The sequence below is a fragment of the Apus apus genome, chromosome 3 (assembly GCF_020740795.1).
Source record: "Apus apus isolate bApuApu2 chromosome 3, bApuApu2.pri.cur, whole genome shotgun sequence".
Taxonomy (NCBI): domain Eukaryota; kingdom Metazoa; phylum Chordata; class Aves; order Apodiformes; family Apodidae; genus Apus; species Apus apus.
The window spans coordinates 12,747,731-12,774,265 of NC_067284.1; the positions used below are offsets into that span (position 1 = coordinate 12,747,731).

Below are 26,535 nucleotides of genomic sequence, written 5' to 3' on the forward strand. Positions count from 1 at the left end.
CTCTCCATTCATTGCAGGAATGTAGTAGTGTCAGAAGAGTAGTTTCTCACTTTCAGCTGTATACTTACAGACAACCTGCAGGCTCCTTAGGGCCTGTGAAGAAGAGCAGCATCTTCTGTGGTATGAATGGCTGATCTTCCTCTCTGGGGATGTGTTGAATAAGCTTGAGGTCTCATCATTTCTTGTCTTTCATTTTATGCTGGATGGCTCAGTTATAGATCAGCCCAACTGAATTGCTCTCATGGTCTAGCCAAAGAAGGAAAACTTCAGTGTGACAGTATTTTTATCTGGATTGGCTTTTTTTCTTAGTATGAAAGAAGATCCATGGTACTCTATAAAATGTTAGTGTTTATCATCTTAGGTTACTCTTCTAAGGTGTTTATTTAACTTTTGCTTTCATTAGAGATCCATCTAGCAGCAGCCCTCTTGATTTGCAGCCCACTGTGAGGTGTATGATCGTGAGATCCCTTTCTCCTCTGCTAATGTTCTTCAAAAACTACATGTTTTTTCTCCTTAATATATTCTCCATCGGTGGCATCTGTTGTATAGTCTTTATAGTTCTGGTAGATACAGGACTTGAGCGTTGGTGTTGTGCTTTCTTAGATTGATACTGACAAGCTTTTGTTTCTTAGCAAAGAGGCATGGAAGGCAGCTAGACCAAACTCTATTTCTCCTCTCCATGATACTCCACTAGGAATGGCGACTGTAAAACATGCTCCAGCTTCTGCTGAAAATGGCCACAGGGTTGCATCTGGACCTTTAAATCTACTTTTCTGGTATCTTTTCCAAAATCATTCATGTCAGGAGTTGAAAGTATCCTGTCATACACTTCTTAAATCTAGTTAAAGTATGAAAACATTTAGGTCAACTCCTTAGTGCTCTGCTTTCCAAAATAGAAAGGGTAAAGTTAACAGGCAGTTACAGTTACCTGGAGTTTTTGAAATGCATCTCTGGCTGCAAAAAAAGCAGATTTTGCCTGGGGACTGTTCCAGCGTGTTCCCCTGGAGTATGCATCTCCAAACAGCATCCACAGCACTACAGACAATGTAGCAGGTTTATGTTTTAGAGGAATTGGAGTGCCCTGAGTGTATAGGCTGGTTTATGGTACGAGATACTGTGTGTTCCTGAAGTGTTGTCTCAGTGATTATTTCCATTAAACAGAGATCTAGTCTGAGGACTTCTCTGCAAGTGGTTTGCTTCTTGCTTTGGAGTTGCCCTCTGCAGAATCTGGTACAGACTGTCACAGCCAAGGAAAAAATAAAAACAAAACAAACAAACAAAAAAGTTTTGTTATGGAATTATTCCAGATGTTATCCATATGTACATATGTTATTCTGCCTTCTCTTCCCTATTCTAGCATTAGCTCCAGTTGAGAGAAATTGCATGCAAAGAGATGAGTTTTGGTTTCCATATCTTTGATGCTTTGCTAGGAGAACTGTGTGTATTGCAGAGTTACTGCTGGTTAAAAAGTCAGATCAAGCAGTAGATATGAAATCCCAGTGGAATGTATATGTGGGTAATGTGTTGATAGATTTCATTTATTGTAAGACAAAATTATAGAGCAATTTCTAGACAATACAAGTAGGGGAGGTAGGAAGAAGTGACTAAGTGATTATCAGAGTGTCATTTCTGGTTTGAATCACTTCTTTGAACTGTACAAAATCATAGCTTTTTGTGTACAGATAGGGCAAATACTGTGCTATGAAAACTGCCAGGATAATAGATGAGAAGTCCCAAGTATTTATGTTGTGTAAAGTCACACTGAGGATATTCTGGTAACAACCATAGCTAGTTACCAAGTTAACAGTTTAACTCCATAACTGCTATTTTCCACCTGATGTTTAATGTGTGTGGCCGTTGCAAACTGATATTTTAAGTTCCAATTCTGGTGACTTAATTTTGAGTATGTGGAAGAGAGGACAAGAATTCCCTCTCTTAGATGTATATATTTATAATACGTTGCTATGTTACTTAAAGGTGTTCTGTGATGGAAGTCCAACAAAAAAAGAAAAGCCATTATGTGACATCAATTCCCAGATTTCTGGATAGCTGTGTGTCTGCCTTGATAATCTACACACTGTGACCACACATAGAAATAGACACATCCTGACTTCTCATCATTGGGATAGCAATAAAATGAAAACATTTTTCAAGTGAAGGACCAAGAAGAAAATATATTAACAACTCTGGGGTGTGGCTAGGAGTAAAACTCACAGAACTAAGTCTGCAGTCAGTTGTGTGCCTTGTAATGATTTGTCACCATCAGTTCCGATTTATTAGCTTATGTTTCTGGTTTCACAGTTAACATGACTAAAGATAGTTAGAATCAGTTCCTCTTGTAAAACAGAATCGAAGATTTTCTTATTTTGGTCCCATATCAGTATGACCAGAATCCAGTAGCTCCACTGAATTGAAATAATGTGTGGTGACTGTGTTTATGGTTAATCCATTTAAACATTTTGGTTAGAATTACAGAACTGGTGGCTGAGATATTGGTTCCATGTACCACATTATGTAGAATGACAGTTCTTAAAACCTGTGAAACAAACAAACAAATACTTTTTAATAGTGGTTTTTACTATATCTAATACAGGAGGGTAGGAGGTGGTGTTATTACGTAAAATAAATCCACAACCTTTTCTTTATATTGGCCAAATAAACTAGGTTCCTACATGACTTCTGAACATAGGTTATGGACAAAGTTAGCTGCCTGTTTGGCACTACAGGTAACTTTAAGAATGAAAGTTTTTCTCCATAAATTGGTACCTGCTTGTGCTGGGTGTCAGTGAAGACCTGAATAATTCAGTAACAGGTTTTCAGTACAAAGACCGAGATTGTGATGATGAAATGTGCAGGTACTGTTTGTTCACATTTCACTCTCAGGATTTTCGGTCAGGAACTCCTAATTTTACCAAAGTTTTTATTATTCTGTAGTGATGGTCAAAACCTATTCGTTTTTGGGGAGGATATGTCTGTCAAATTTGGTGGAGCATTTTTTTGTGTTTTGTTGTTGTTGTTGTCGGTTTGCTGAGGTTTTTTTACATTATTTTCTCCTGGGCTGTGAGGTAATTTGTATGCCTGTTGTTGCAGAAGTAGCCTGAGTTTGGATGACTTGCGGTAAGTCAATCTAACACTCTCAATGTCGTGCCTTGGTTACGCTGCATCTCCCATGACTGCAACACACAGCCTTTATAACAGCGATTAACTGTCCATTTTAGTTGTATAAATGTGAATGTCACATCTGGACTTTCTCCCCACAGTGAGCTTTACTCCTCATGACCTCTGCACAAGTGTTTAGAAATTGCTTAATTACTAATTTCACAAGTTTGCAAAATACTAATATTGTTTGCTCTTGATGTTTCGTCTGATGTTATTAGTTTTTAAATATACTTCTGTAACTTGAAGCTTTTATTTTGTCCTGTGACTGCTAGCTTCTCTGGAATTTCCTTTGCTCCATGTCACATTTCCAGATCCAGATAAGATGTTATCCACTTAACTGCTTGGTTTATCTTGCACAGCTGTGCCCAGGATGATCGTTGTCCAACACGACAAATAAAACCATTTTATTAATATTTTCAAGCACTCAAAACCAGCAGTTCCCCAAATGAGTTTTCTCTGCAGCTTTTCTTGTGACTGTTGTGGGTTAGTTTACAACGTAGGCTATTTTTTCATATTTCTCTCTAGGTAGTCTGTGGTCACTCATTATGCCTTAATAGCTGTTTAGTGGTTTGTTTTCTGATTGTTCATGCCTCTTTAAATGCACGATAATCCAAACCCAGAAACCAATTTTTTAGTGATGGGCTTTTCCTTAGGATTTGTCAGAGCATCATTATTTCATGTTACTAATACCATTGTTGAGTCTTGAGGGAACGTTATCGGCTTCATTTTATAGGTTAGAAATCAAGATTTACAGATTATTTTTATCTTTTATATATTGTGTCAGTGTATTGAGTTATAACTTGCAAGAACACCAAGCACTAAGAAGTACTTAAGTGATAAGTGCAGTTCATTGATTTTTTTAAGTGCAGCTCTATGTGCATTTCTCCTAACTGGGGCAGGGGTTTTAGTCAGCCTAAAGTAAATGATACTGACTTCACATGCATGTAAGTACCTAGTTTGTCTGATACAAACAACTTGTCTGGGGGTGCTTGACTGCAGAGGTTCACAGTAGCACTCTTCAGCTGCACAGCCCTGGCTGATCACTTGTGAAGATCTGTTCAAGGCACGGAATGAGGCAGGGATCCTGTGGGAAAATTACTTTGCAACCGTCCGTGGTTAAAGAATGCTGCAGTGCACAGGGGCACTAATGCAACATTTGATCTCCAATTCCCAGCTATAAAGTGAATGACAATTGTAATTTTTTAATGTTATGCGTGTGTGACTTATGGAATTCCAACCTGTTGTGGTCACATCATTCATTGGAAATGTTGGAACCTGTAGACTCTCTGCTCAGGACGCTGCCAAGAAATCAACTGTAGAATGACAGTCTAATAATGCTGTTATGTGGATCAGCACTAGAGGGAGTGGGATACTTTTCCCAATGAGTTTTGTCTATGTATTTGTTGGCAGTAGCAGAGTTGACAGGTCTTGAGAGCCTTGATCTCTATTCTAAATGGGACACCTCCTCTCCTCTTTCTTCCCCTATGCCTTGAACATGACCATATTGTATTCCCATATCTTCCCTTCCACCTAACCTCAAAATTTCTACTTAACCAGTGAATCCATTTGCTTTTCATCCTGATACCTTTTTTTGGATTATTTTTTTTCTTGATCAATATCCTCAAAAGATTGATTATCCTGTTGTCTGGCTGTCTGTCTCTGCTAACATCCCCAGATGTTTTCCATGCTCATCTAATCTGGTTTGTGCTCTGTGTGCTTGCAAGGGGTTTTGCCAAACCAGTCCTGCGTTCTCTCCATGTGTTGTCTACCATGTCTCTGTGTACCCTTTTATTCACCAGTGTTTGTTCTGAATTTGTGTCTCTTCCTGCAAAGAGATGCTATCCTAATTTGTCATTTTATACCTGTTCCAGCTTAATGAGTACTCTGTATTCATTAGGCATGATCTTTGAGCTCAGCATTGGAGCAGCAAGGGGTTGTTCCTAGCTGTCAGGTTGAGTCCTAGCTGCGTATACCTCAGTACTGTAGTTACAGGCAAAGCTGTTCTCTGCTTTCAGCTGAAGCATGATCAGTGTGGGAAAGAACTTACCTGAGTCTGGAGTACTCTTACAAAATCTCTGGACTTGTGCACATTAATGTGTTTGCTCAAAATCTTGAGAGCTGCAAAAGTTTTCACAGAAACATTGACAACTTATGTAAGAGTCAAGCCAGATGTCCAAGGTACTACTCTTCTAGAAAAGCTGGCTAGTTTTGTCTGAATAACCTTTGTATTTTGGTAGCCCAGTGATTCAGCTCTTTAACAAGATTCAGGTAGGTACCCAATGTGGAAAAGTTCAGTTTGGCAGAGTAGCACGTAGAATAAGTTGTTTAAAACTTGAGTCATGTTGTTCAAACATAGATTTAGACTACAAACAGCCAAGCAACCTTTTTGGTTAGCAGAGATAAGTAAGATAGATGGTGCCTGTCTGCTTTGGAGCTGATAATAATATGAGATAGACAAAGCAGAAGATCTGGAAAAACAGTGGATTATTTATGCAATTTTAGCAATGTACACAGTCTGGGTAAAATTATAAACAGGAAGATCATTAGTAACACATGCATGCTTGTTTTGAGGCAGCAGTTTGTGTTTTCTGTGGGAGATGAAGATGCTTTACCTGCAGGTCTCTGCTGCTCTGTTGGTGCTACTGTTCAGCAGTTAATAATTTTTTGCTTTAAAAGAAAAAGAAATACTTTGGGTAGTTTTTTGGTCCTCTACTAATTGTGGTTATGATCTCAGTAATCTGTAATGTTATTTTGAGTCACTGATTCTGCAGTTCACTGCATTGATTTTTAACTTGCCTGCCAACTGCTTTTATTGAATCACCGTAAGTAACCTTAGGCTGGTTCCATATTCAACAGAAACATTTTTCTTTCCAGTATTACTAGCATTTCTATGTAGGATGTAATCTTCAGTGTCAGATCTTTTATTGTAAGAGAGTAAAAATGCTATAAAACCTGTTCTCTCAATAAGGAGTGCTCTTCCTGCTCAGTGATCTTTCTTCTTTTCATACCTTGTTGATTTTTGGGTACTTTGTCATAAGTGGCAAGACTTTTAGACATGTTCCTCTTTCAGCCAGAATGGCTCTTCAAGCCAAGATTCTTCAGTTGCATCTGTTTTCTCTCATGCTCAGTCTTGCTCCTTGCACATTCCTTTTGTCTGTCCCTAATGCATAAAAGTTGAGACCTATCTTGAATCACACATGCTTGTAAAATTCTGAGATGTTAATGTTAAAAAATGCGTCTAACTACACCATTTGCAGTACTTGGCAAGAGTGGATAAATATTTAAATATGAGTACATGGAAAAGGACCTAGAGTTGGTGACCCTCTTGGTATGTATGCCTGTAGCAATAGGACAGTTTCTGTTGCCAAAACAAAATGGTTTTGCATAGTTAATTGTTTATTCTAGGTCCTGCATTACTGAGATACTGTTGTAAGAGTGTTAATGTTTGCTTATGGTTAAGCATATGGGAATCTAGTATCTCTTACAAGTGTAGTCAAGAAATTTTGTTGATTGATCAGAGAATAAATGTGCCATAAATTAATTTCAATTTAAGTGGAATTGTAAATGTATTGGATACTTGTTTATTGAGTTGTTTATTTTATCTCCAAATTATGTGCAATGACCTACTGTGAGCTGCCATGTAGTAATATGCCTTGTGTTGTGAACTCTGGCTTCTGTAATCCTAGGACCACACAGAAGAGAGGAGAATCATTTGGAATCAGCAAAATAGGCAACAAAATAAAAGGTGTATTCAAGAGTTCTGCAATGGAAGGAGCTATGTTGCCCAACTATAACTTAAATGGAGGAGAAGATGACTTTGTGAGTCAAGATGACTTTTGTTTGTCTTTAAATCTTTGGGGTTTGTTTCTGTGGGTTTGGTTTGTTTCAGTTAGTTGTGGGGGGTTTTGTGGGGCTTGGTTTGGTTTTTTTCTTGTTTGAAAAGAGTAAGTTTCTTCCTTTTCTGCTGTCATACTTCACAGCAGGGGTTCCATGTGCTGGCTTCTGATTAAGTTGTCTTGTTTTCCCTGTATTAGTTCACAAACCAAGGCCACATCCCCAGTTAGTGGTTACAGCAATTAATGGAGCCAGTGGTAGAGGTAGTGCATGGAACATTGGTATGTGAAGCACAGTTGGGGGACAAATGGAAAATATTAAAAAGGGAAGAGGAGGAAATTAGAAGCTATTGGTAGTCATGGATTTTTTACAGTGTGTCTGCCAATTCAACCTTTTGTACACATTCCTTGCAAAGAGAGTATTTAAGCCTTTAGTACCCAGATAAACTGCTAGCTCATTTTCCACAGCGTGAAGACAGAAGTGTAATTAATATGAGTCACCTTGTCCAGAACTTCTTTCAGAACATCAGAAGGACTCAGCAACTTCAAATTAGGTTTTTTGTGTTTCGTTGGTTGCTTTTTTTCTTTAAGAGGACTAAAAAAAGGCAATTTTCTGTAGAGGCTAAGCTTTGATAGAAGTCATGTCATTAAGGAGGCACAACTGTTGGACAGTTAAGTTCTTGTTGTTAACTTATCTCTTTTTGAGGCAAGATTCTGCTGAAAATGGGTTCATTTTGCAGCACTGCTGTCATAGATTATGCCAGCCAAAGGGCCTGGAGGTAAAATTTCCCTGTAGTAGAGAAATTAGAAGTATAACTGAAACAGTGGAGAAGGAACGTGTTTCTGTGCCAGAGCACAAGAAGTTACTTGTGAGAAGTTGCTGAATTCAGTGAGAGGTACAGACAACACAGTAATTCTTACTAGGCAAGGTTTTCAGATGGACAGAGTGCTTTTAGTTTTGGCAAGAATGGAAATTTTTAAGTGCACAGTTGTCTCAGATCTCTTCAATAATAAAGTCTCTTCACTTGGTAATTGCTGTTGGGAAGAAAAAATAGGAAAACACTGACCTGTTGTAAGTTTACTGTGTGTCCAAACAGCTGGACAGAGCTGTGACTTCATTTGATGAGTGATTGCTGAACATACACTGTTCAACACTATTTAATGTCACAGTGCTGGGGTGTCATTTCTTAAGGGTCAGAGGAAGAGCACTTTGGGACAAGAAAAACGTGGTTCAGGAAATGACAATGTAATTGTAAGATGGTGGCAGTGCAGTATACAGACTTAGCAACTTTTTAATTAGCTTCTAAATAGAGGGTATGGGAATTATTCCTCCTACACAGATCTTGTTTAGATATTTATGTAATTGGCGTTAATGTAAGCTTTGTGGATTCAAAGTTAGTGTAAGGTAGATAATGGCAGTGAAGTGGGGGTCTCTGCATTGTGACAGAAACCAACAACCTGACAACCCTGTTGTGGTTCAGAGAGCACCTGTCCTATTTATTCCATGCCTTGATGTAACTTTGTCCTGCCGTTTGTGAATCCTAATTGTTCATTCCAAGCTGGGGTTATTTTCGTTTACTTTGTAAAAGAGCAGAGCCTGTGATTTACCTCTCAAATTGTCAACCACCTTAGCTGAGCATGGTCTGCAGAGCAGCAGCTTAGACTGCTCTTTGTGTTTTGAAAAAAAGAGATTCAGTCAGTGGATCTACTGATTCATTTTGGAAGACAACGGTCCATGCTGTAAACAGTTGGAGGATCATTTCGGGACTATGCAAAGGCAAAAAAACCAGCTGAACGATGATTGCTCACATGTGTGTTGAACCATTTATGTTTCAGCTGTGGTTGCTTTGTGATCATGCAAATACTGTAGCAGAGACATGGCCAAAATTATTTCAGGGATGTTGAATTACTGCCTTAGTGCATTAATTAGATTATCCCAATATAGGCAAAACTTGATAAGACACCTAGGCTTGTCCTTTGAGGGGAGTTTTGCTTTAATTTATGAAGCTAAGGGAAAATAATTTGAGAGTGGGATTAATTCTTTTCAGTTTGCTCTAGTTTCATGTGTTGTAAATTCATATTTATTTTTTTTTATTTAAACTTTTAGCAGGTGGCAGTAGTCAAATCTCTGTGTGAGACTTACTAAAATAGTGTATTTTTGTAATGTCACTTAACTCTAGCCTATCTCAACATAATTAGATCTGTGAATTGTGCTGGGTGCTGATCGCTGCTGTGGCAGGCACAGGCTAGAGGCAGGATGATGTGCTTGAGAGTAGTTCCTTGCCAGGCAGCTCATGCCTCCCTGCAGGATTGCAGTGTTTTAGAAGCCCTTGGAGGCTGGCAGCAGGCAAGCAATTTCAGTTTTATAAGGAAACAGGACTGCTCTTTTTTAATCTACCTGCCTTCCCTTGTGAAAATACAAGGACTTCTTTCTGTGGCGCCTCATTAGCGAGGGCTTATCTCCTCACAGATTACACATTCTGCTTTTCTTTGTCACCTATTTGAGTCCAAGGCCAGCCCTACACTCGCTTCTCACAGGTGCTGCCTCCTCATTTGTGAAAATACTTTTCATTCCTTTGGGTAACTTTTTAATTCTTCACTTTTTTGCTGTGGTGAAGATGAGAATCAAGTTAAACATTCTTCGGAGAAATAATTATCTTTCTGATGCTGAAACTGGAGCTAATGGGATGGTGCCTTTGCTTAAAATAGCTCTGGGTTGCAGGAATAAAGCAATACCAGTCCTGACTGGGTTGCACCTTAGAGCAAGTCAGGTTCATGTGTCCACGACGTATTCTGCTGCACTGTGGGTGGGAAACCTGCTGGCTTGGTGCATGGTTAGCTTCTGTCTCCTCTGGTGTTTAGATGGTTGCTTGGCCTGACCTAGTAAGCTCAGGTCTTTGGTTTGGTTCCTAGTATTCTGGAAGATGCGATGCAGGCAATTCTGCTGGACCCAAGCTGGTCCCTGAAGGATTCAGTCTTGTGTCTAAGGCATTCTTCCAGCTGTCTCCTTGTAGTAGTTGTATTCCCTCTCTTTTGTGTCTTCCCTGAAGTGTCAGATATGGAAATTGATAGTGCATTAAAAATTGGAAGCTCTCACTAAAAGTTGCAAACTTCATATTAATTTGCAGTGGATCTAAAAATAAAAATTAATATGCATGAAAACTTCATTAACGAAATGGATTTTTTGTTCTTGTAGTAGTTAGTGACATAAAGACTCAGTTTGTTTCATTATTATATGTAAGCTTTGCGAAGTAGACTGAATAATTTAAAATAATTTCAAATAGAACTGTAGATCTTGATGTTTGAATCTTTACAGATTGAAGAAGGTGTTATGGTGATGGAAGATGACTCTCCTGAGGAGGCTGTTAGTACCCCAAATACACCCCGCAACCTTGCTGCATGGAAAATTAGCATCCCATATGTAGATTTCTTTGATGATCCCTCCTCAGAAAGAAAAGACAGAAAAGAGAGAATTCCTGTGTTCTGCATTGATGTAGAGAGAAATGATAGAAGGGCAGGTAAGCAATAGTGTGGATAATCAAAACATAATTTAGAAGTGAACTAAAAATATTATAGTATGCTGTGTTCTGATGGCTGTTGTGGTGTATTTGCATACGTGTTTTTCTGATTTTGAAATAATGACTTGAAAATTCTGAGGAAATGTGTTTGAGAGCTAAATGATCACATTTAGTATTTGCAAGGCAAGAACTGACTCCTCAGCACAAATCAGTTCCTTTCATGCCAAAGTTTGAGACTTGCCAAAAATACCCATCCCACTATTCATATTAATAAACACTTGGCATATTTTTCTTTCACCCACTCTGAACTTTGGAACTGAACAATAAATAACTTCTTACATAACTTTAAAACACTGTTCCCAGGAAATGAACATGTTTTGTGCCTTAGGAACCATCCTTGCTTGCAGATAGTTTATCAGTATCTGGACAGCAATGCATTCATACTGAGTGGGGAAAGTAGCATCATCCTGGGGCTGCATAGAGTTGTGTTAGCAAAACTAATACTTCCACTGTAAGGGTCAGTGGTATCTTCCAGAAGGAGGAATGATCAGGATTGAAGCTGATAGTGCAGAGGACTGTATACCATAAGAACTATTTCTGTGAATCATTTTGTTAGAAGTTTTAAACCAGAAGATAGTCAGCCCTAATACACTTTGGAGTTATGCAGTGCTCCATTGTTTAAATGTTAGGGATCTCCTAAATGTGATGGTAATTTCTGTGCTAGTACAATAGCTGTCTGCCAAGTGTGCATTTTAATTTAACACTTAAATTCGTTGGCTGGGTTGTTGTTTTGTTACTACAGTATGGGGGACTAGTATTGAGGTTTTTCCTATAATCCAGTATATGTTTGCTGTTGCTTCATTTGTCTCTCAAGTGGCATAAAACCTAGTTTATTTTTGTAATTGTATTTTTTTTTTCCCCAGTTGGGCATGAACCTGAACACTGGTCTGTCTACAGGAGGTATCTTGAATTTTATGTGCTTGAGTCAAAGCTAACAGAGTTTCATGGTATGTTCTCCATCATCTGGAAAGCCACTTTCCCACTGCTGTGATTGTCATTCAGTGCTGAGCTGAATTTTAAAATAATGAAATCAATGTTTGCTGCATTACAAGAATAATTTAATGTCCTTGATATCTATATTAGGTACATTTCCTGATGCTCAGCTCCCCTCAAAGAGAATAATTGGTCCCAAGAACTACGAGTTCTTAAAATCCAAGAGAGAGGAGTTTCAGGAATATCTGCAGGTATCAGACAAACTTTTGGAGCAAAGAATATTCTACAACTAATGATATAAGCCTAATAAAAGAATATATGCTGGTCTTTTGTTTCCAAGTAATTTGAGTTATAGAAAGGGTTCAAATGGGCAAATAAATCTTGTTAAATTTATGTGGCTGAAAACAGAAATCTTTTGCAAATGACAATGTTAATATGCTCCTTCAATATATTTTTGCTGTAGATAAACTAATTTTTTAAAGATTAGTTTTAAACTACTTACACTTCTTTCTTCTGTCTCAAAGAAACTTCTGCAACACCCTGAGCTAAGTAACAGCCAGCTTTTAGCTGACTTCCTGTCCCCTAATGGAGGAGAGACTCAGTTTCTTGATAAAATGTTGCCTGATGTGAATCTTGGTACGTAATATGCTAGTTGTTTATGCTGACAAATAGTAGTACTGTAGCTACTGTGATTGAGTGGTAGCAGTAATGAATAAATAACTCTTGTGTAAGGACATGGATGTGGGCAATAAGAACTCTGCTCCTTCACAACCTTTAAAATTAGAGCTTAGCAAGCAAGATGCGCTGATACTTTTTCTTTGAAGACTAAGGAGATTCTGAGTTTATGAAAATAAGTGTCTAAGTGGTTGCTTTTGAATCTTGGTGTCAACAAGCATTGGGATAACAAATTTCATAGTTCAGGAATGCACAGTATTGTCATGAGTTAAATCTGCACAAGTCAGTCATTGTTTACATGTCTGATGGTATAAACAATTTCTTATTATAAAGTATGTTTGGGTGTTGATTAAAATATTTATGTCAATCTGAAAACTGCAATATTTACTATTTCTGGTAAATCTAGAGATCAAGCTAGATGTCTTTTAACGTGAGATAATAGAATTTGAGTCAGTGGTGTGTGTGATAGAGGCAGGCTAAATGGAAATTGAGAAGTTGTTAAACTCTTGCTGTATAATGTAATAATTGATAATAAATCTAGAAAGTTGACTGCAGTATGACTTTACAGCTTGGCTGCAATATAGCTGTCTCAGGATAGTGGGGCTGAGCTGGTAAGGTCAACCTCATGGCCATTCTGTCTTCATGTATTGTAGCACTTGCCCTGGCACCAGGCATGGTCCAGGAACGTCATGTCTGGCCACTGCATTTCTGCTTCTCCTCCTCATAGTGTGAACCTGCTGAGGTGGCCATTCTCTGATGGTGCATTTACTAAGTTGTTGAAGGAGATTTTTGCTGTCGTCCTCCAGTTAAAGGGTTTTGTTTTGTTAGAACCCTCTTAGAACCAACTGTGTCTTGCTTAACAAAGTTTATAGTTATGGTGTTTACTGTAGTGTATCTCATGTACGAGACTGTTTCACTTCCATAAACATCCTTTAATGAGCCTTGGCATTTTAGTAGGGATTTTCTGAGAATGAGTGGTTTTATTATCATTTTATCATTGTACATACTTTTTGATGTAAGATCCAAATTTCCAAATTTAATTACATGTAGATAAGACAGATATTACTGTAAATGTAGTGCTTAAAAGAGAACTAATGCTAGACACTTTCCTTCTTCAGCATTCAGAGTTACTGTGCTGTGTCCTGATAGCCTTAACAGGACAGCAGAGCTGATTTTTAAGACCACAGCTGAAGCCTGTCCAATCTGTAAAACTTCACCAGTATTTTCAAGACTGGATCCTTCTAGAATCTCTCCAAATTAGTCAATCTTCTCAGGGAAAGAAGAGAGCATCAATTTCTGTCATTTATTTTTATGGTAAATGTTTATGAAGGATGAAGAATTTAAATACAGAAAACTGTGCCTGTACTGCTGTCCTACAGTACTGCTATTATTTATGTTTGAGCCTCTAGAAAAGTTTTAAAGGCAGATTGAGAGCACTTTGGGTTTTTTTTAAAGAAGTATTCAGATAATAATTTTAAGTATCTTTTCTCAAAGAGTACTAAGCATGAAGGTACAAATGGGTACATGGAAGACTTTCTTTGAATAGTTTTTTGTGCTACATTTAAAAAAAAACAACACACAACCAGATTTAAAAACTTGTATTTTTAAATACTAGGCAATGAGTACATAAAATGTAGAAGAGCAAAATATTTTGAAAATCAGGAAGTGATAATGGAAAGTTTTTGTGTTTTTTTTCTAATTACAGGTAAAATTATAAAATCTGTTCCAGGAAAGCTGATGAAAGAGGTGAGTCTTCCAGGTTGCCAACATTTTCACTTCAGTAACTGATTTTACATGCTTACTAACTTACAGGCTAGTAAATAATTTGTTTGGAAACTCACCGTTTTGTTTTTCTTTCTATAGTTATCCAAGTGACAGGTCACTCATTATCTTATTTCAGAAAGGTCAGCATTTGGAGCCATTCATTATGAATTTTATCAACTCCTGTGAATCTCCCAAGCCTAAACCAAGTCGTCCTGAACTTACCATTTTGAGTCCCACTTCTGAGAACAATAAGAAGGTACAGTAAGTCATCTTCTTTCCCCACTTCATAGGAGTGGAGAAAACTGACCATGCTCTGAAAATGCAAAGAATAAACAGAAAAAAACCCACAAATACAACATTAGCTATTTTGTGTAAACTCTTCACACAAGAGGGAGTGTAGTAGTGCAGAGAGCTTTGTTGTCTTCTGTCTTGTAAATATCTTAGTCTGAATGACTTGTGGGGTTTTTTTGTTCTGGCCTTTTTTTCTCGTGAATTCTTACGGGATTTGGAGATGAGGATACAGAGCAGAGAGCCTGCGAAGTACAGAGAGAAGAGAAGGGCAAGCAAAGGTGTCAAATGAGGAATGTTTTAATACTGTAAGGGAGCTTCCTTTTCAAAGTGAAGAGCTTTGAGTGTTTGATGAAAGTGTTGTGTGTGATGAAAACTGTCAAGCTGCTGACACGTGTTTATCTGTCTTTAAAATGCTGGTATACAGTTCATTGGTGTCTGGGCATGCATAACAGGTTAACTACGTATGTATAGTTTTTCTCTCTAACATTGTCACAGTTAAAGCACTTCCAGTTTTAACCTTTTACTTCACTATAGGATAAGATAGTTTCTTAATTTGTAGCTAGAGCCTGGTAAAACTTGAAAGGTTTCAGTTAGCTTCAGGAGCTTTGAAAAGACACTGGTCTTCCTATTTCTGTGTTAGACTGCTTTAGAGTATTCATGTATTTGTAGAATTTACAGAAAAGTATTGTTTCTGGACCAGGATTTCAGAGACCCAAGCTCAATGTTGCAGCATTGATAGAATTAGAGAGAAACTATTTAATGTGCATACCCTGTGCCATGTGAGAGGTTCTAAAAGAAAACTCGCTACTGCTGTCTTGTTTTCTTTGGAAAGAGGATTTGAAACTGGAATACATAAGCTGGGACACTTAATTTTGCAAAGTGATAAATTGGAAATGTATGATAGTCTAAAGAACAATGCATAACATGAGGGAACAGGGGAAAAAGGTGGTTGTTTTTTTTTACCCCCCTCTCTAGAGCAAAAACTAAAAGGTAGTAAATGAAAATGGTAGGAACCATGTTCAAAACAAAAAACATCCATTTATGGTTCTTTTTGGTGATAAGCTGTTGAAAAGGTTGACCTTTTGATTGCCTTCACTATGGATATTTTTATAGAGTTATGACAGAATTTGCAGCCACAAACTTTTGCACTGATTAAGTACAATGGCAGTTAAATCTATTTATTTATATTTCGACTCCTAAATCTGAAGTCTCAATAACTACAGCCAATATTGTAGTGTTAACTTACATGTGTACTCACAAAACATCCTTCATTCAAGTCCTTTCTTACCTTGAACACTCTTTCCAAGGTTGAGATATTTTGCTATTGCTGTCTATTCAGAGGGGTTTAAAAGTATCATCAGTTTTAAAAATCAGATGTAAAGTTTTTGGGTTGTGCTAGAAACAGTACATACATAAATACTTATGAAACAGCTGACAGCACACTACAGCATAGTATAAACAATCAGTTAATTTTTTTACTGTGATCTGTCAAGAGCTAATAAAGTTAGTAGTTTTAATACATTTATCATACTTTAAGTGTTTGGGCAACAAGCTTTGCATTCAAAATCATTCATGTGAAGGAAGACAGGGTTCTTTCTGTAGTTTGCTTGAAAAGGCTTTATTAAGGGATCAATATTAATTCTTTAAACTGATGTTCAAAACCATTTTGGATTTTAAAATGTTAGAAAAAGACAATGCAGCATTACTCAACTGAAATACAAGCTCCTTCTCTGAGGTGTCAGTATGTTATTCTCATAAAAGAACACGTGTACAGAAATTCTGGCTCCGAAATGAGGTTTTCCCAGTTCTTTTCAACCATGGTGATCCCAGGAAAGCAAAGAGCTGGCTGCACTTTGGCTTTCATTTTGGAATACTGAAGTTTCCTTAAACAGAAGGTATATCTTTACCACCTTCTGTTTTCTAATGTAATTTTCAGCAGTAGTGTTGTGAGGGAAACCTCTGTATCACCACTGACTAACTGTCCAGGTGTGCACTCCACTGGAGATACAAGTTTGTAGAGGCCACGTCTAAGTTGTGCTCAAATTTCTTGTTACCCTGTAGAGGAGCTTTTGTCATGAGATATAAGTTTCTTTGCAGAGAGCAAAAAAGACAAAGCTAGCCCCAGCTCTCCACTCCTTCACACTATCTGTTGTGAGAGTGAGTTCGCTGTTTTTCTAAGCAGTTTTATTTTAATTAGCTGTTTTATGAATGAGTAATGGATTCTACCCTGTATTTTAGATTTTCTTTTCTCTTTGCCAAAATAAATCTGGTTTGTTTTGGGAAGCCATTTGCTGTAAATGGATGGAACACTTCGTATATCTCCTGCAGAGCTATTATTTAATCATGGTCACTCAAGACACTTTGCCCTGGGGGGTGCTGCAGGACACTTCTGTGGTCAGATACTCGGTACGTGTTTGCTCAAACTGTACTACTGATTTTGCCCAGAGGCATGTATGCATAAAGAATTAATATGCTGACTGCTTCCCCACTAATATCCCATCCATCAGTTTATCCAGAACACACCCACTTAGTCACACTATTAACTGTAATTACTGGAGATCTGAAATCCCAGACATGCTGTGTTATGACCTCTACTGAGGTCTTCCCAGGCACATTGTGAAATTTTTCCCTCTTGCTGATTTGTTGGGGGGCTTGAGCCTTCTGTGCTAGACTTTTTTCTCAAGTCAGCCCACTCTTGGGAAGAGCTTTGTGTCAAGTGCCAGGATGCTGTGCCAATTACATTTTATCACTTCTTGGATTTGATTTGTAAGCAACACTGATTTAATCTGTCAGATGAAACCATGTTAGTTCAGATCAGTGATGCTTTTTGGAAGCAAATCTCCTCATGTGCTCTGCACATCACATTTTCTCTTGTAATAGGGAGTTGTCTTAGAACTCATTATGTGAATTTATTTCAGATTAAGCTAAACTGGAAAATGTTGGCTAGGAATGCAGGCACCAAGGGTGTTCAGTCCAAAGGCCAGATGAAAGGTAGACTGAGGTAACACCCTCTCTACCCCACCTGAATATATGTGGCATAGACTTCAGTTGTTCAGTTCTGAAGGGTCACTTCTGTTGTCCCATGTCATATCCGAAGATAAAAGCACTGTGCAGTAGCCTGGCACCCTGGAGGTGAATGCTCAATGTCTGTACCAGGATTGAGAGAGGGCTACATGTGAGGAGATCTGGCAGGCAGCCAAAGAGATGGAAGATTGGCATTTTTTGGCTGTGAAAAGAGCATGTTATCTCATAGCGAGAAAGTTCTTCAACACAGAATTTTTTGATAAGTGCCAGAGTCCATTTCCAGCTCATGCTTGTATTGCCACCATGTTCTTATATACCTTATCTGACACAGAGCTGTTTCTTCTAGTATCAACGTGTTGGAATCTGCTGAGAGTACAAAACTTGTTCCCTGCTGCTTGTACTGCCAACTCTGTTGCCATTAATAGGGTACACCCAGGCTACCTCTTCATCAGCAGGCTGAATAAGAAAAGCCTGAAGGTCTGTCAGGGCAGGTGAAGGCTTGAGTTCAATCAGAAACGTGCCTGCTTCTCTGAAAGATTTCCTGCATGCTTCTTCATTTTGAATATTGCTGGCGTGTGTGTGTGTATGTTTTAAGTGTTGGTGGAAAGGCTTCTGGGTACAAGTGCAGCATGGACATGGGTAGACAACCCTAGTAGCAACTTACCTGTGTTTCTAATTCTGAAGGTCTGTATGCACCTCAGTCATCTTCTGAACGTACTTTTGCAAGACTTGCAAGGTCAAGACTTCTCAGCTGATGCAGACTTTGCAAAACATGCCTATGAAGGCATTGTTCCTCTGACTTGAGATGACCTGCCAACAGCAATAAATACTGCTTTTGGAACACCAACTTTTCAATATACTGCTGATGGGATATCAGACACTACATACATTATTTCTTACTGTTTTGGTATAGTCATCTGTACTTTGCAAATGAGCAGGAAAAACGGTGCAGAGGTTAATGTTTCTGGCGGTGAATGTTGTTCAGAATCGTGGTATTATTTCTACAAACTTCACACCTATGCTGGAATGTGTGGGTGTGTATTTGCATATGCACTCACTGACTGTTCAGTAACCTTTTCTATTATGCAGTTCATGTAGGCATTCATGCTTATTTTGCTAGCTTTTCCCATCAAGGTACAATAGGTAGCCTATTGTACATGGAATTACTGTCATCTTTTTCTGAATACAGGCCTTTCACCTTTCACTTGCTTCAGGTGCTTGACTTCCATTATTAACCAGTACCAATCTGTGGAATTTCCTTATTGAAAGCCTTTTAAGAATATTTTGTGGTTATAATCACAATTACCGTTCAGTGTTGAAGATACGGATAATGATAGTGTTGGAGTTTGTCTTGCCTGTCTTTTTTTTTTGCCTAATTATAACAGTGAGCATTATATTAAATTCTTTACTGTGAGGGTAACAGAGCACTGGAACAGGCTGCCTAGAGAGGTTGTGGAGTCTCCTTTTCTGGAGACTTTCAGAACCCACCTGGACACGTTCCTGTGTGATGTGCTCTGGGTGATCCTGCTCTGGCAGGGGGGTTGGACTAGATGATCATCAGAGGTCCCTTCCAACCCCAACTGCTCTGTAATTACATCTCAAATACTAACATCTGCAGAAATGTTTAAAAGCAAAATCCTGTGCTTACCTGAATTGGGAATGTAATCTCAACTTTTGTATTAGCTGTCCAGTTGTAGGGTTTTGACTCGTCTTCCCTCTGAGCCAAAATCCTGTGAAGTGCAAAACACTTTGTGCAGTGCCATTTCATGTTACGGCTGCTGCATCCTTCAGGTGTGCATTGCTTGTGACTCTAGAATAGACACTTGCACTTTAATAGTGCTAAGTATATACTTAATAAAAATTGCTAGTTAATTAATTATTAATTATTAATTTTTGCATACAGTGATTTGCTTTTGCTTTGTGAAATGCTATGACTAAGCTTTCAAAGCTTGACAATGGTGAAGGAGCCATTATATTTAAGGTGCAAGACAGGTTATCCAAGTGCAGAGGTACATCAAACATTCAAAAGATACTGCTTGGTTTGGAGTGAAAGTTAAAATGGCTTTTGGAAGTCAAAAAGCTTTGCCCTAGACAGCCTTCATGCTTGATTTTTATATTTTTTTATAGATCACCTATTAGACTGTTGTTAATGATTTAGTTTGGCTTCTGCACACTCCTCTGAACCTATATCTGTGTTGCACAATGGCCTGCTTTGAGTTGGCTCAGAACATATCACCTCTGTCAGGTCGTGAGGTGTATCTAAAAAATGAATGAGGCTCTTATTTAAGTTACAATAATTAAACTAAGATTTTTCCCAGTATTGAGGAGGATAGAGACTTCAGTTTATACAGGGGTTTTTATACAACATACCAGAAATGCTTTCATACAGTAGGCATGAATAATTATGTGTTCTTTTTAGGTTTGGTACTTCCCTGGATACCAGTCATCATCCACCAGTGCATTAACCATATTTGCTCTTTCATGTAATTTATCTAATGACTTGGCGTTGTTTAGTTGGAGTGAACTTTGTGAAGATAATGCCAGCAATTCAGCACTTCACAAAAGAGAGGGCCTGAAGAAGCTCAAGTCAAAACCTGAGTCTTGTCAGATTTCCTGGTGTAGTTTTTCCTAAGGGTTCAGAGTGTTCAGCTTAGAGGCTGACATGATCCCACGTCTGTTTTGATTTGGATGTTTTCTGGCCTTGTTTATTTCAGGGATAATTACTCTACAGAAAATGAACCATATACAAGCAAATTACTTCCCACTCCTTGGAACTATTTTCAAATTGGAAATGATACAGAAAAATGTGTCAGTAGCCATCATCTCAACCTAGGCAACACTAATTATGTTGCATTTACTTCTAGTTCTGGGGTATTTTTAGAAGCTTGGCATGAACTTTTGAACTTTCTTTTCATAAACAGAGCATTTTGTTTGAATTTTTTTTTTTTATCTTTAGGTCAACAGTTTTGGGGATAAGATAATTTTAAATAAACTGTTAGCAGTGATTGCTAGGGATTGTCACATGTGGAGAACCTCAGAATTCAGAGAACTCTTTCTTTCCAGCTGCTGGAGCCCACAGACTTGGCAGGGGGGAGGAGTACTGCCATGGGAGTATGAGATTCCTTATGGGATGCAGGGAAGAGCCCCTAGTGATTTTACAAGTATTATCATAGTATCTTGGGGAAGAACAAAAGCCAAGGAAATTGAGGGATTATGGTGATGGTGGGGAACATAGAGAAATAGAAGGACAAAAGATAAAATGAGAAATAGGATAAATGGAAATTAACCCAAACTTGCAGAGATTCATTAAGTTTTGACTGTAAATAATAATGCTGGTAGGGAAAAAGGGAATTTTTAATGTAAAAAGTTGGATATTTTGTCCAGAAACCGTGGTATTTATTTAATAGTGGAAGCCAACAGGAAATCGTAGGAACACCTGGATGTCATAAGGCTCCTTTGTGATTTAAGGCTGACAAACTCTGGATCCTTTGTGCCCCTCAAGTGACAAAACAGGGTGCACTGAAGGAATCAAAGCCTGTAAGTCTAGATACGTGAAAATATCAGGAGAAAAAAGGGCTCCCAATCACCCTACTGAATCCAGGTGCTTTGGTTGTCAGGTATCTTGGCAACATATACCACCAACTTTATTTCCTCCCCATTTAGTAAGTGAAGAGGTTTAAAAAACCCAACTGATTAGTTCTTTGAAAGCTCTAGAACAGAGCTATTTCTAATAATAATTTAAAAAAACAACACAAAGTAACCACACCACAAAAAAACCCAACAAAACCAATCCCAAACAAAACAAAAAACCAGCCCAAAGAACTGATGGCTATTCTTTTGCCTTTGAATGCAGTATTTTCAGTCTTAATTTTCTATTTTTAGCTTTTCAATGATTTATTCAAGAATAATGCAAACCGGTCTGAGAATACAGAAAGACGACAAAATCAGAACTACTTCATGGAAGTGATGACTGTAGAAGGAGTCTATGACTACTTAATGTATGTTGGTAAGAAGTGATTTCTCTTAATTATTCTTATACTTCATGCAAAATACAGGGTTTTGGTTCTTTGGTAAGAAATATATAAAATTCTGTTGCAGTAATCGTATATAATTCAGCACGTGCAAGCTTAACAATGTACAACTTGGGAACACAGTCATCCTTTAAAAGACTTTATTACTGTGCTAAAATGTAATAATTTATCATTCATTATTGCTCAGTTGTTTTGTTTTATCTCTTTCTTTCTGTGTATCAGATTATGAGCTTATTGGAGTACGTCCCTTCCCTTTTCTCAGCTGTGCCTGCGCTGCTTGTACACCCTGGGAAGTAATTAATAAAAACAGTTAAAGGAAGTATTTGATAAGTAGTCTGGAAAAGAGCTGTTTTTCAGCATTTGCACTAGGATAACTAAATAATGCTTCCTCGTTTGCAATCTTTTACTTACTTATTTTTTCTTTTTTATAAGTGACTCTTTTATCAACATTATTAGGATGTTATAAATGTGTGTCACTGTAACTTTGCAGGTAGGGTAGTTTTCCGCATTCCTGACTGGCTGCACCACCTCTTGATGGGAGGGAGAATTCTCTTCAAAAATACCTTGGAACTTTACACTGACTATTACTTGCATTATAAGTTAGAACAGCTATTTCAGGAGCACCGGCTGGTTTCTCTGATAACACTGCTGAGAGGTTAGTAGAAATTACATCTTTGATGTGAAAATACTGCTTTGGTTTGGCATTTCAAATCCCTTCTGTTTAGTTTCCAAGTACTAAACTTTGTAGTGCTTGACGAAAGCTAATAGAGTCTTAAAAATCAAGTGGGCCTATAAAAAAGATTCCATAAGCTTGTTGCAGAAAGACCCTGACTCAGATATGTTGTCTGTCCCTGATGGTTACAGAAAAAAGTATTATATGTATGGTAATTGGCTGAGGTGTGCGAAGAACCTGAAAACCAGAATAAAGGTGGTTTAATGTATCAGGGTGTGAATATTTCATGCAGTCTTTAAATTCCTTTTCACTTGTGTGCTACATCACAGTCCTTTATTTCTAATTTTTTTTTGTTCCCATTGTTGTGGTGGGCCTTTGAGGGGGCTTTAGTGTTCTTGGCCTTCACATAAGGGAAGGGAAGAGAGGTTAAAAAAAAATAAAATGTAGATGACCCCATAACTGTAGAGAAGTATTATCTGACTACAGACTGATCTACACAACATGTCTGGCCAAAGCTCTGGAATCAAGAGAGCTCTGGCCTTATCAGCCAAAAAGAAAGCTTGTGAAGGAGAAAAAAGGAAAGGAGTAAATCTTTCAGTGCATTAATCCAAAACTGAATGCCTAATATTTCTGATGCACAACAGTTCTTGTTTTTTCATGCACAGGTTAAGTCTGAAATTTTTGACAGTTCCAGAGAGTGTTTTAGCAGAAGGTATAAATACTGCTTATGGTTTTGAAAGTATAAGGGAGATTGTAAGTAAGGAGATCATAACTAACCTAAAGTAGAATTGATTCAAACCTAGACGTTAATGCTTTAAACATTTTTTCAAAATGGAAGCAAATGGGCAAAGGATTGTCCTCCACACAAGTGGGGTATTCTAGATTAGATCAGGCTAGTGTAAGCAAAGGACTGTCACCTAGCAAAGCTAGAATTCCCTTCCAGTCAAGATCATACAGAAAAGATGCTCAGCTTCAAAGCCATACTGCAAAACCCGTTGCAGATGCTGCCAGGGATGCAGATGCTGCCAGGGATGCAGATGCTGCCAGGGGTGCAGGGCAGCCTAAGAGGCTTTTTTCTTTCCGTCATGCAGATGCTGTGTTCTGTGAGAACACCGAGCCGCGCGCGCTGCAGGATAAACAGAAGAGAGCGAAGCAGACTTTTGAAGAGATGATGAGATACATTCCAGGTTGTGTAGTTCATAACTCTCTCTCTCTATGGCTGGGGTTAATGGTTCAAGCAGATACATAACTCATACACAGTCACGTTAGCTTTCCAAGTCAAATAATACTTACGCTGCTGAGATGTGAGTTGACTGGAATGCTGCTACTAGGTGTAAAAACCCAGGAGTTCAGTTGGATGACTTCGGTGTTGCTGGCTAAGGTAATAGCATAGTGATTAATAAAGACATGGTGGAAATAAAGAGCTTTACAAGAGTACTTAATACCATGGTTTCTTCATTGTTAGACTGCTCCTATGTTTTGCATTTTATCCAGATGGCATCTGGGTTAAAAAAGGCACACCCTGAAGCCAAAAGATAAATATAATCTCTCTTTACACTATTATCAACTAAGGGGGGGGGGGGGTGTGTCCATTTGCTAGGTTATTCAAAAGTAATAAAAAAAATTCAGCTTGTGGTTATTAGGACAATATATTGGTTTTATTAAAAGTGTAGTAATTATCTAGGTGTACAGCCCCAAAGGAAAATGAGGAACCAAAGAAGTGTTTGTTCTTCCATTTACCACTTTAGATGGATAGATTTTTTAACTTTTTTCTTTAAATTAAACTTTTTTTAAATTACTGAAGTTCTATAACTGTATTGTCTAGCTGTTTTGCAGTGCTTCCTAATGACTTGTGTATTTCTTCTTGGTATCTGGTCTAGATTTGATAGGCAAATGCATTGGGGAAGAGGCCAAATATGAAGGCATCAGGCTTCTGTTTGATGGAATGCAGCAACCAGTGCTCAACAAACAGGTAACTTGCAACACATGAGAAACTTGCCTTTTGGCACAGGATTTCCTGAAAGGAACATATGGCTATAGCAGAGGAGTGAGCTCTAATTCAGAGTTAAAAATAAAAAGCAGTAGTGTTGCCTTGGAGTGTTCTTAATTTTCCTTATTTTCTTTTAGTTAACTTATGTTCTGCTGGACATTGGGGTTCAAGAACTCTTTCCAGAGCTGACTAAGGTATGTGCTTAACTCTGTTCATAAGCTGCAGAATTCTTCAAGCTGCTACTGAGTCTCACTGGTGCATTTTTGCTGTTGTTCTCTTGTAATACTAATGTGACATTTTCTGGAAAACTATATTCTATTAATGTGTTAAAATTGAAATCTGGATTATTTACATTTTTTGTTAATTACCTCTTTCTAACTCAGTTTAGGCCTGTCTGTCTAGCATACAGCAAGTCTGAGCTGCCTTTAAATAGAATTGGACAGAGCAATTAGCAGGAGGGATCTCTGTGCCTTTTCAATTGATTATCACCACTCTGTTTTATGCATTTCCTGACTTAGGAAAGCAAATTTCTACATGCAGAGGTCAGGTTGAGCTTCAGCTATTTTTTTTTTGAGAATACTTGGCAGGAAGGTTTCTTACCTCTGGTTAACTGCAATGTGAACCCCCACTACCCAGATAAAGGAGAAAGCACCCACACAACACAAAATACTGTATAAATGAGTATTGTTAGGTTTGTGATCCATCTGATGTTTGTACTTATGAATATAAACCCTTCACAAAGTTTTACATAGTAAGTTTGCAGCTTGGTTTTCATGGTGAGCAGGTGATGTTAGTTAATGAGATACAAACACACACAACACCCCCATACTTACAATTTACGTGTTGGTTGCACGAGCCCTGTGTCCAAGAGCTCTGGAGTGTCTGCAGTGGTTTGTTTTGCATGATGAACAGAAACAAGTGAGATTTCAGAACAAGCTAGGGCAACTTCCATTTTTTTTCAGTGAAATGAGGCCAGCTGAGCAAGTCTAACCTTCTCTGTGCACCAGCTTTGTAGCTGGCCTCCTCATGTCAGTGTTCAGACAGTTACGAACAAAACACCTGAACAGGCCCAAAGAGTGGTGGTCAGTGGATTGAAGTCTAGTTGGATATGGTAGCTAGGAGGGTATCTCAGGGGTTAATTGTGTGTCCAGTCCCCTCTTAACATCTTCATAATGATCTGGGTGATGGGTTGGAGTGTGAGGCTGCTGGTGACACAAAACTGGAAGAACTGGCTGATGCACCAGAGGGTCCTGCTGCCATCCCAGGGGGATGTTGTTGGCAGACTGAAGAAAATGGGCTGACAGGTACCTTATGAAATTCAGCAAAGGGAAATCCAAAGTCCTGCTCCTGGGGAGGAACAACCTAGTTGGGGGCTGCCCAGCTGTAAAGCAGCTTGGCAGAAAACGACCTAGAGGGCACAAAGTGGAACATGAGCCCTTGCAGCAAAGGCAGCAGATGGTATTCTGGGCTGCATTGCACAAGTGTGCATCTCAGCTCAGCACATCTGGAGTGCTGTGTCCTGTTCTGGGCTCTCCAGTACAGGAGAGACATAAACATACAGGAGAGAATCCAGCAAAGGGCCACAAAGATGATAAAGGGACTGAAGCATCTTTTTTATGAGGAGAGGCAGAGAGAGCTGGGACTGTTCAGCCTGGAGAAGAGGAGGCTCAGGGGGATCTCATCAGTGTGTACAAATATCTAGAGAATTATAAGATGTAAAGAAGACAGTGCCAGACTCTTCAGTGGTGCCCAGTGACAGGACCAGAGGCAATGGGCACAAACCAAAACACAGGCAATCCCTTTGAATATCAGGAAACATTTTTTCACTGTGAGAGGGTGACCAAGCACTGGGACAGGTTGCCCAGGGAGGTTGTGGGGTCATTATCCTTGGACATACTCAATAGCTACCTGAGCATGGTCTTGGGCAACTGGCTGTTGGTCACCCTGCTTGAGCAGGGTGGTTGGACCAGATGACCTCCAGAGATCCCTTCCAGCATCAGCCAGTCTGTGATTCCCTAACAGTGTGTATATTTACTAGGATGTTTTTTATTATTATTTGAAAACAAATCAATAAAAGATTGTTTAATTTAGATTTGGATTAAGGTTTTTACAACTTCTGAATCCATTCTTTCATTCCTGTAACTGCTCTGTGGAGTATCAGAAAACCACCTGCTGAGGGACCTCTAATACTTTGGTCCTAGTGAAACAGCAGAGTTGAGGCTTGGGCTCCTCCATCTTCTGTTGTTGAAGCTGATGGGAACAGAGTGAGGGAATTTGCTGGCCCAGATTTCAGTAGAGGAAAGGAAGAGAAAATACTCCAACCAGGAACTTCAGCTATTTTCCTATTTTGGATGTAGTGAGAGCAGTACAGAACAAAGTGCTGCTTCTGTGATGTTTGACAGTGGGACTTGGTCATGAGAGGACTGTGATGGACTGAGTGAGGCAGCCAAGGGATCACTCAGAGAAGGGAAATGCAGGATGGGGAGGGTATGGGCAGAGGGCAGGGCTTTTCATCTGGAGCCCTAAAAAAAAGGTAAAATATAAATTCCCCAAAATGACTGCAAACTGACTGTGAAGCCACTTG

At 38.6% G+C, this 26,535-nt stretch overlaps 1 protein-coding gene across 5 annotated transcripts in view; it reads left to right on the top strand.

The window, feature by feature from the left end:
- SNX14 (sorting nexin 14) overlaps positions 1-26,535 on the top strand; it is a 52,928-nt gene that overhangs the window by 25,298 nt on the left and 1,095 nt on the right. For 2 of the 5 annotated variants that reach the window (XM_051615888.1, XM_051615889.1), the window contains exons 16-28: positions 3,091-3,117; positions 6,846-6,978; positions 10,309-10,510; positions 11,434-11,517; positions 11,654-11,754; positions 12,028-12,139; positions 13,884-13,924; positions 14,079-14,198; positions 21,140-21,263; positions 21,779-21,943; positions 23,053-23,148; positions 23,842-23,933; positions 24,089-24,145. In XM_051615888.1, the coding sequence (XP_051471848.1) occupies positions 3,091-3,117; positions 6,846-6,978; positions 10,309-10,510; positions 11,434-11,517; positions 11,654-11,754; positions 12,028-12,139; positions 13,884-13,924; positions 14,079-14,198; positions 21,140-21,263; positions 21,779-21,943; positions 23,053-23,148; positions 23,842-23,933; positions 24,089-24,145 (1,354 nt within the window). Of the gene's footprint in view, positions 1-3,090; positions 3,118-6,845; positions 6,979-10,308; positions 10,511-11,433; positions 11,518-11,653; positions 11,755-12,027; positions 12,140-13,883; positions 13,925-14,078; positions 14,199-21,139; positions 21,264-21,510; positions 21,944-23,052; positions 23,149-23,841; positions 23,934-24,088; positions 24,146-26,535 lie in introns of those variants that run through there. The other 3 variants (XM_051615890.1, XM_051615891.1, XM_051615894.1) reach the window with 2 other exon arrangements.